The sequence below is a fragment of the Microtus ochrogaster genome, chromosome 5 (assembly GCF_000317375.1).
Source record: "Microtus ochrogaster isolate Prairie Vole_2 chromosome 5, MicOch1.0, whole genome shotgun sequence".
Taxonomy (NCBI): domain Eukaryota; kingdom Metazoa; phylum Chordata; class Mammalia; order Rodentia; family Cricetidae; genus Microtus; species Microtus ochrogaster.
The window spans coordinates 13,790,577-13,801,573 of NC_022012.1; the positions used below are offsets into that span (position 1 = coordinate 13,790,577).

At 36.1% G+C, this 10,997-nt stretch overlaps 1 protein-coding gene across 1 annotated transcript; it reads left to right on the plus strand.

Moving 5' to 3' along the window:
- Nucleotides 1–1,622: 1,622 nt before the first annotated feature.
- On the plus strand, nucleotides 1,623–10,579 carry LOC101979456 (olfactory receptor 7G2-like). The gene is made up of 2 exons (XM_005347430.2): nucleotides 1,623–1,663; nucleotides 9,646–10,579. The coding sequence occupies exons 1-2, from the start codon at nucleotides 1,623–1,625 to the stop codon at nucleotides 10,577–10,579; spliced, it is 975 nt and encodes a 324-aa protein (XP_005347487.2).
- Nucleotides 10,580–10,997: the final 418 nt, after the last annotated feature.

The following is a 10,997-nucleotide window of genomic DNA, read 5'->3' on the forward strand; positions in this document are numbered from 1 at the left end:
GATGGAAATAGAAAACACTATCCTGAGTGAGGTAACCCAGACCCAAAAAGATGAACATGGGATGTACTCACTCATAACTGGTTTTTGGCCATAAATAAAGGACATTGAGCCTATAATTCACGATCCTAGAAAAGCTAAATAAGAAGGTGAACCCAAAGGAAAACGTATAGTTATCCTCCTGGATATTGAAAGTAGACAAGATTGCTGGGCAAAAATTGGGAACTGGGGGGTGGGTTGGGATGGGGAAAAGGGGAGATGGGAAAAGTTTTTTTATTAAAATGCCAGGTTCTCAAATTTCTGAGTCACTTGAGGATCAAGGTATAATTATCAGTTAGGTATATCTGAATTAGACAAATGTTTAGTCTTAGTTTGGGGAGCATATTTAAGTTTGAAGAGGGATGCTGAAAAGAAATACCACACTTGTTCAGAATCGAATATAATATGGGGTTATTTATTCAGGGGTAGACTCACAGATCATAGTTCTCTGCTCTAACAGGGAATCTATCAGCCAAAAGTGAGGAAGGGAGCACATGCTTTACAATGGCATTTATACTGTAAGAGGCCATGCCCAAGTGGGTACTTAAGGGCTACTAGCTGAAGGATTTTCCTACAGCGTAAGTTAAATCTGGACATACAGTTTGACAAAAGCAAGAAGATTAGACATAAATTTTAAGTTGGTCTTTTTTTAGATTGGAATAGACCTTAACAAAGGAGAGACCCTTTGTCTGATTGTTTAGGAATCATAAAATAGCGATAGCAAGTCTCTAATGTTCAATGTGATCTTTAGACATAGAACATAATCATCATGTGTAGAAGCAAAACCAAGTTTTAACATTGTTATAAAATCTGGTGTATGGAGGTACAGCTCCAATACTTCAGTAAACCAGCATTGTTTTGAACCTTTTCTTTCATCAACCTTGCCTTTAGGACAGGGAAGATATTATCATAGAGAAATCTATTGTAATTAAAAATAACTTGGATATCTAATGGCTCCTGGTGTACCCATTTCCATGTGGTAAAATGGCAGTGAAGGTATATGAACTTCTCTATCCTTACTTATCAGGATGACAAATCATGTAATTATAATTAATTGTGGCTGCTCAAGTATTGTTTCCACACCAATATGTGATGTATTAGATTCCCAGTTATTGGGCTCATCTGATCATGCAATAAGCTGAATCAGACCAAATTAATAAACACAGACTTAATAAATAGAACAAAGTGAAACAACTCCCAGGTGACTTTCTGGAAGACAGGAGAGAGAGTATGTGGCAGGTCTGGTGACAAGGTCTTAAACAGACTGTAGGCAGTCAGGAACAATTCCAGGGACGAAGCTGCCAATAGTGGGCTTTTTGGAGTACGGGGTCTTGGATGGGAGAAGTGGAACTGAAACAGAGCTTCCCAACATAAGGAGCTAGAGTTAAGGGATTATATAAATCTCAGAAGGGACTTTGAACTTTGGAGTTTAAAACATTGTTAAGATAGTAATAGACTTTGGGGAATTCAAAGGTGTACTAAATGAAGTTTGCATTATGATATCGCTATAAACTTATGGTAGTAAGGGGGTGAAATGTGGTAGTTTCAAAATAATTGATCCCCTTAAGTTTATGGGGAGTGGCAATATGAGGAGGTGTGACTTTGTTGGAGGTGTTGCCTTGCGAAAGTAAGAATGTCATTGTATGGGTGGCCTTTGATGTACCATTTATGCTCAAATCACACCCAGTATTTCAGTAGACTTCTGGTCATCTTTGGATTTAAATGTTGATCCTTGGACATTCTCAGTTCCTTCTCCAGCACTAAGTTTATCTGCATGCTGCCATGTCTTTACATGATGATAATAGGCTAAACATCTGAAACTGTAAGCCATACAATTAGATGTTTTCCTTGGTAAGAGTTGCTGTGGTCACAGTGTCTCCTCAGAACAGTGGAAACCCTAAATAAGACAGAGACATATTGCCCTGACTGTCATTACTTGTTTTTATGCAGGTATCTAGGGGCATGAGACTTGGAAAAATGTAAGTCTAGGTGCTGATATTTGGTCTTGTCTTCACAGGGCTAATGTTTTATACCTTGTTTTTGTGTCCATATCTAGTTTTTAGGAGATTTGTGGTGGATATGTGTTGCCTTTAGGAAAATCTCCTCCTTATAGGTATGGAAACTAGGAGTTCCCAAGAAAAAATATGTTTCTGGTTATTTTGTCCTGAGACTTAGAAATTAGTGTGTGCTGGGGGTATTTGAATGACATCATAAGTATTCTGTTCTAGCAGGATGTACTTACTTAGTCCCCTCAAAAATAGGGCAGAGTGAGGAGAGATCACATAACAATGAATATCGTTGTTACAGCCCTGATCATGATGTTTTATGGGTGGGATATGAAATACTTTGGAACTTTGGACTAAGAAGTTTATTGAACACTCTATGCAGTGTTTAAGGCGCCATCCTAGGAAAACTCATGGAAGAGATAGTGCAGGCAGCTAGGGGGACTATCAGGCCTAATTTAAGATGTTTCAGAGAGAACACTATTAGTAATTCAACTACAGACCTTTCCTAATTTTGAGGCAAGGAATGTAACTGATTTCCGCCTATATCCTGAGATTCTTCCTGAGGGTAAATCAATGTGTAGTGGATGAATTTTCTTGAAAAAAAAAAAAACATTTCAAGTCATTGTAATACTACCTTTGCTTTGTGACTATTAACAAATTACTTTTTTTCAGGTTTACAATGAAACAGCATGTGGGGCAAAAAAAGAAATACAAAATATATAGTTAGGGAAGAAAAAGAGTACCAAGTAATTTAATGTTGGAACTTTTGCTTGTGCTGAGAGAGATAATAAAATTAAGGAAAATCCAAGTAAAAATGGAATAAGTGGAAAGAACCTAATGGAGCAATAACCCTCACATCCAAGGTATCAACTTAAAAATAAAAGGCCTGAGCAATTTTTTTTGTACTGCAAGAGCAAAAGCAAAAGAAAGCTTCTGCAAACGTGATTCAATAGGTTTGTGCTCCATTTCAATCAGTCACTTAAACTTGGCAGTGTTTATCATGTGGGTCTGGCTTTAGAATCATGAAAGATAAATAAGAAACAGTTTGTGGAATCTCCCTCTCCAGTTAAAGAGAGCTCTGAGGCCAGTCATGTGGCAAGAGTCCCCATCTAAAAATCCTAAGAGACCATTATATACGTTGTGTAAAGCTCTAAAAATGAAGGATACATTTCATTGTTGACCCAAAGATTTTGAAGTTTGCAATGCCATGAGGCATCTGCCACGGTTAACACAGGAAGGAAGAAGAATTATCCAAGAGAAAGAAATTTGGCACAGTCAGAAAAGCCAGGTGGGCAGAGCTATCTAATCACTTTGACTTTAGAGATGGAACAATATAATTTTTTTCTTTGCCTTCCTGAATTTAATCCATTCATCACTTTAGCATTTCCTAACTATGGTCCTATCCCCCATTTGGAATGGCAACATATAATCTGTGTCATTTTATGCTGGAAATATTTATTTTTTGATTTTACAGAGAGCTAAAATTGAGAGACATTATTGTTTGTCAGAAGATACTTTGCAATTTTAAACTGTATTGAGATTGAAAAAATAGTTTTGGAGATTGACTCCTTATATATTACCAAATAGCAATAATACTTTGGAGGCCAGGGAATGGAAGGTGATGGTTTGAAAAAGAATGGTACCATAGAGTCATATATTTGGTGGAATTGTTTAGGAAGGATTAGAAATCTTGGACTTGTTTCAGGAAGCAGCAGGTTTATAGATTTCAAAAGACTTGAAAAATGCTCACTGTTCTCTCTCTGTCTCCAACTTGTGGATAAGGATTCAAGCACTGAGCTGTCATTCCAAGGGGAAGGAGGAGAAGAACTTGGAAAAAACAGTATAGTCGAGATGGGGAAAGGACAGAGACAGAGAGCAAAGAAAGGGATGCCTTTTTAAGGGAGTCATTATGGGGCTAACAAAACACCTGGCACTAGAGAAATTCCCAGGAATGTGCAAAGATGACCCCAGCTCAGACACTAAGCAATAGTGGAGAGAGTGCCCAAACAAGCCTTGCCTTGTAGTCAGATTGAGGACTGTTTTTAATTTCACCATAAGACCCTTCATCCAACAACTGATGGAAGCAAAGGCATAGATCCACTGCAGATCCCTGAGCTGAGCTCCCAAATTCCAGTCAAAGAGTGGAAGTAATGAGAATATGAGCTAAGAGGTCAAGACCATGATGAAGATACCCACTGAAATAGCTTACTTGAGTTAATGGGAGCCCACCAACTCTGGCCTGATAGGGAAGAAACCAGCATAATACCAAACTAGGCCCTCTAAATATGGGTGACAGTTGTATAGGAGACAGACTGTGGGGCAACTGGCAGTGAAACCAAGATTTATCCCTACTGCTTGCACTGACCTTTGGAACCCATTCTATTTGAAGGGATACCTTGATCAGCCTAGATATAGTAGGTAGGTCCTTGGTCTTTCCTCAAAGCAATGTGCTAGAATTTGTTGACTCACCATGGGGAGCCTTACTGCCCTTAGGAGTGGAAGAGGGTGAAAGATGGAGGGAATGGGAGGAGGGAAAGGAATAGAAACTGGGACTGGTAAGTAAAATGAGAAAATATAGTTCTTTTAAAAAATACAATAAAAAGATTAATATTATATTTAATTATTGTATATGTTTTTGTCTCTATAGAAATATCTATTCACGAGTTCACATGATCATAGAAGTGAAAGGCCTTGGATTCACTAAATTTGTCTTATAGGTAATTGTGAGCTACATGATATGTATTCTTTAAACTGAATTCAGTTTCTCTGTAAAATCAACACACTCACTTTTAACTGCTTACCCGCTACTCTTAACCAGAAGTATTTTCATTATCTAGATATTATGTCTGTTTAACTGAATCCAGTGGCTATATAATTTTTCTCCCTGCAATGTTGGTCTAACTCCTACAGGTCAAAAGCAATTCAACTAGTTGTACATACATACACTAACTTCTGAAACCACAAGCAAATCCTCTTTTCTTCTTTGATGCTATAATCCGTATATAATTTCTGACACATACCTTTGAAATTTCTAAATAGTTTATTGAAAAATCAAGAGTCATTTCAAGACATCATTACCAGTTAGGAAGAAAAAATTATTAGTGAATTTTTACTATAAAAAAAGTGTCTGAACATCCCGAGTGTGATTACTGAGACCCAGAAACCCAAGCATGTTATATACTCAGGCATAAGTAGATATTGACTGTAGAGGATAACCATTCTACAATGCACAAATCCAGAGAGGATAGGTAACAATGAGGATCAAAGTGGGGACAGAGGATCTCCCAGGGTAGCAGAAATAGAGATCTTCTGGTTGGACTGGGGACATATGGGCACGGGAACTTGAAGGGTTGGTTTCAGTGGTGGGTGAATGCGGAGGTTACTGAGAAAGATGACTGAAAAGGGGAATTTATGGAGTTGAGTGGAAGCCTGATGTAAGGAAACTTCAAGTCTGCAAGAATAGCCCCAGCTAAGACTCTGTTATGTATTCCCTGAATCTGCCATGCCCTGTGATCACACTGGAAACTATACCAGGTGATATCAGATAGTCTTCATATAGTGACTGATGGAGGCATGTTATGAATATCATAGCCAAATATTTGGCCTAGTTGTGGAGTCCTGCTGAGGGATGAGGGATTGTAGAAAACAGAGGTTTAGAGATATTTGAGGAAAACCCACAGAAATGGCTAGGCTAACTCTTGGGAACTCAGAATCTAAACCAATAACCAGGGAGCCTGCAAGGGACTCAAGTAGGTTCTCTGTATATATGTGACAACTTGGTCTACTTCTGACAATGGGAGGGAGGATGAACCTGTTGTGTTCAATGGTTCTTGGGAACCTATTCCTCATACTGGATTGTTTTGCCCAAACTGAATACGGGGTGGGGGTGCTTGGTAATAATGCATTTTGATATGCTATGCTTTGCTGAGGCCTGTCCTTTTTCAGTCAATAAAGGAGGTGTGGGATGGGGGAGAGATGGGAGAGGGAAAGAGGGAGGACTAGAGGCTGTGATCAGGCTGTAAAATAAATTATTGAATTAAGAAAAATACAAATAAGAGCTGTTGGAAAAAGTGATTATGAAGCTCTAAGTTGTCTTGAATCTCTCTCTCTACATACATACATATATGTTATATATTTTTATAAACTAGTAGATTTATATAATTTTTTATTTTTATTTTTGTCATATGGATCAGTTATATTCTAAATTTACTATACATAACTGGTAAAAAAAATAGTGAATTAAGTGTAGACTGAAGATGGGGCTCAGAAAATATCCAGTTTTCCTCTGTGATATATTTTTATGATTATTTATATAACAGAGTTTTCCAAATATATTAAAACGCATCTTATTTGTATATTAAATATATTTTATGTATCACAAATTCAAAAAATGGAGGAAGCCATATATTTAGGGGCAGTTGTTGCACACATTAGAATTTTGAGGGGTAGAAATGATTTAGTTAAATTTCTTATCTATGAAATTCTCAAAATTAAAATACAAAATTAAATAAAGACAAAGTGAAAATATTCTTATATCTCTAAATCCAAAACTAGGCAAAGGTGATGAAGATAAGATTGTTCAAAACCAAGATAAAGGGGGAATTCTGGTTAGTAAAACGTAGCACATATATGTGTGACCTGTAAGTAAGGAAAAACAGGGTGCTAAAAGTGGGTGATTAACCTGCCTTCATCAACAAAGAAAAATCATCTGAGGCTGCCATACCTTCTGGATTATTGGCCTTCATGGATTTACACATCTCTATGGTTCTCGACACAATACCAATGTTTGTCTAATGAGATGCTTTGAATATTGGGTCCCTAAAGACATAGTAGCTGTACATCTTCCAATTTTACAGTATGACTCATGAGGCTTGCTCCCGCCATAAAAGTATTTTGTTTACTCTAAGAGATTTTGGTTTGACAAAGAAGTTGGAGTCTCCCAAAGAGATGCTACTATTCCAGACAATAGATATTCTGTGAGCACCCAATACCAGATTATCTGACTATCCTTCATTCTACAATGATGATAGCAAGGTAATGCAGTACTCTGGTATTTTTTTTATCTCTAGTATGTGAACCTGTGAGAAAAATGCATGCAGCAGAAAGTGAGTACTATGAAGTTCCCCCTGAGAGACCTTACTGTTATCATTATATCATGTACCAAAGAACAATTAGACAATATTGTACTTTTCCAAAACCAGACAAGCATAAAAAATTCTATTTTTAATTTTTTGAGGGTCAAAACTTTTTGTACTTACATGCATACATTGTAAGGTAAGGAGAAAGACGATTTTCAGCTTTGCATTCTATTGTCCTCAAATCAAAATAAATCACCATTCAGAAGAAATTGTTGACAGTTCAACCTGCAAGCTATAAGAACACTGCAGAAATTAGGATGTAAGTATACACCAAGAAATCTATGGACCTGTTCTTACTTCTTCAAGACAAAATAACAAAATACTTTAAATTATTCTATGTTCATGAAATAATTAATATTTATCATCAATCTCAATTTTCCAGAATTAATATTCTGGTGATCAAAAACTCATATACATGCTTTTTTAGAAAAATATGTATATGTCAAAATTCCGATTAAACACTTTGCCCTGATGTTGTTGTTTTCCCAAGTGGGAACATAGTATAATTTTGTTCTTTGTTTTACAATTATATTTTTTTCTTTCATATGGTTTCTTGGTCTGTATGTTCTCACATAATGAAGAATGTCCATAGAAGATGAAAAATAGAAACAAAATTGGATAATTTGTAAAATAAATATTTATTTGTAGACTTAATTGTGGTTAAAATTAATAAACAGAACTGAAAGTGTCAGTTTTAATTAATATATACAGTAAATAAGACAGCTAATCCAGGTATGGTGGCTCAGTTGGGAAACAAAGACAGACAGATCTCTGAGAGTCCAAGGCCAGTCTGGTTTACAGAGCAAGTGCTAGGAGAGTCAAGGCTGTTATACAGAGACACACTGTCTTGAAATGTGCACCACTAAATAAAATTAAAGAAAGCTAATAACTGTCAGACTTACCAGTCGAAAATAAACATAAAATACTCCTGTGGGCTTGGTATTTAATACCTTTACAGAAAATACCAGAATTTTGGCTTCTTTAGCTATCTTTTTAGTGTTAGCATTCACTCATAAATCTAATTTATTTTATTATTGATTTATTTTACTTCTAGCATACAACACTGATATTGGAACCTCTTTCCTCATGACCAGTGTTCACATGCTGAAAAACAAACCCATGTTGTTCACTACCATAAAATGCACAGCTATTGAAATCTCATATATCTTTATATCTTTCATTGTAGGATAGAAAGATACAAGCGATATTATGACTGCAGGAAAATTCCAGTCAAAATGTGAATGAGAACATTTATTTTGAATAATGTGCTGGCTGTTATTCTTGAACTACTTTAATTTTTTTCTTGATTTAATTCCAGCAAACTTTAATATTTCACTGCACTAAGAATTTTCAAAGCAAGCATGCACAGTGGTTTTGACTCAGAAATCTTAAATCTTAACTGACTTTGGCTGAGTTCTCTCTTTACTCTCCATGATGAAGAGATCAAAGTTAGAAGGCCTAATGGTTCTCTTTTATTATGCACTCATCTACACTGTGTACCAACAAAACCAAGACAGTCTTCTGTATATTTTTCCCTTATTATGTTGAAATTTTCTTCACATTTGAATTTCTTCTATGGCTCAGTAAACAATTCTACTGATTGCAGGAAAAATATTATCGAGGGTGATTTTTATTTGATGATTTGTAAATATATTTCTGTTTTTTTGTGTGTTTGGTTATTTCGTCTTTGATGGATTTGGTTTGGTTTAATTTGGATTTCTCTAGGATATTTTTGAGACAGGGTTCCTCTGTATATAGCCTTGGTTGTCCTGGAACTCTGTAGTTAAGCCTGGTTTAGAACTTAGAGATCTATCTGACTCTGCCACTGAGTACTGGGATTGAAGGCATGAATCATCATGCCCAACATGTTTTTGTTTTTATGTTGATTAAACTTGTTCTTTGACAATGACACATATTATATAATATAACAGTTTACTCTGACCCAAACACTTTCTAATCACATTCCTGTTCCTGTCAATTGCCAAGCACCCTACAATACACTTTCCCACATTAAGGCCCAGTATAATTCCTAATTATTCAAAATTTCTTTGAAATTTCATTTTCGTAATTTTGTAAATTTAATCAGAGAGTTGATAATAAAACAACCCTTGGCTGAAATCTGGTTTCAAGGAAAGAAGTTAGGAACGAGTGGAAAAGATAGAAGTGAAGGAGTAGGAGAATATGTCACTTTCTCTGGAAAAGTACAAAGTGTAGGCTTCATTATTACCTTGGGATTACAAAAAACTAAAATAAAGTTTTCTATATCAGTAACTCTACGCATAATATAAGAAAAAGCTTGTTGGAGTGTAGATTCTTTATCCCCCAAACCTGGAGATTATTGCCTGTAATTCTTTCATTGGTATTTGCTAGTGTATATAAAGTAATATTAGTTGATGAGAACATTGCTGATACTCTGGATCCATAGATTTAATTGCAATATCATCACATTTATTTATATTTAACAGTAGTACAGAATACAGAAATCAAACATCTGCTTCAGAATTCTTTCTTCTGGGATTGACAGATGATCCAGAACTGCAGGTCATCCTCTTTGGACTTTTCTTATCCATGTACCTAATCACAGTGCTTGGAAACCTGTTGATTATATTGGCTGTCAGTTTTGACTCCCACCTTCATACCCCCATGTATTTCTTCCTCTCTAACCTATCCTTCACTGATATCTGCCTCATCACCAGTACAGTCCCCAGGATGCTGCTGAACATCCAGAGACAGAACAAAGCCATCAGTTACACAGATTGCCTTACACAGCTGTACTTTGTTATATTTCTTGGTGGAATGGAAAACTTCCTTCTCGCAGCAATGGCTTATGATCGCTATGCAGCCATCTGCCATCCCCTTAGGTACACAGTTATTATGAATCCAAGCATCTGCAGTTTGCTGACTTTGTTCTCCTTGTTTATTAGCATTATAGATGCCCTTATCCACAGTCTGTTGGTATTGAAACTATCCTTCTGCAAAGCCATGGACATTCCCCACTTCTTCTGTGAACTTGATCATGTCATCAAGCTGTCCTGTTCTGACACACTCATCAACAATATAGTGATATACTTGGCAGTTTGCATATTTGGTGGTCTTTCATTTGGGGGCATTATTTTGTCTTATGTTCAAATTGTCTCTTCAATTTTGAGAAAACCTTCAAGGAGAGGTAGTTATAAAGTCTTTTCCACATGTGGGTCTCACTTGTCAGTTGTTTCTCTGTTCTATGGCACATTGTTTGGTGTCTATATCAGCTCTGCAGTGACTGACTCTCCCAGGAAGACTGCAGTGGCTTCATTACTGTACACCGTGGTCCCTCAGATGCTCAACCCCTTTATCTACAGTCTGAGGAACAAAGACATGAAAGAAGCCTTGAGAAAAATAAGTTGTGGAATTATGTGACAGTATATTTAGCCAAAGCAATATTCACCTTCGAAAACTAGCTTCTATCTTAACATATGATTATACTCCTTTATAATATATTCTGTTCATATTTCTACTGTTAGGTTAAAAATAGCTATGTATGTAGTTTCTTAGGCCTATTACTAACACATAGGTACCAGACTATGAAATTTATATAAATAGAATATATAAATAGTAAATTTAATGTGATTCATTTTTTAAAACACATCCTTTAGTATCTCTTCAATCATTATAAGACCATAGTATTCTATCAATAATATACTATAACAAGCAAATATATGTTTTCCATCAAAAAATTTGGATGTATGGAATGTATTGGAACAGAAGCTACAGTTTCAATAGCTTGTTCAAACAGTAGCCTCCTTGCGGGACTGGTCCTTTTCCAGACCACAGGTAA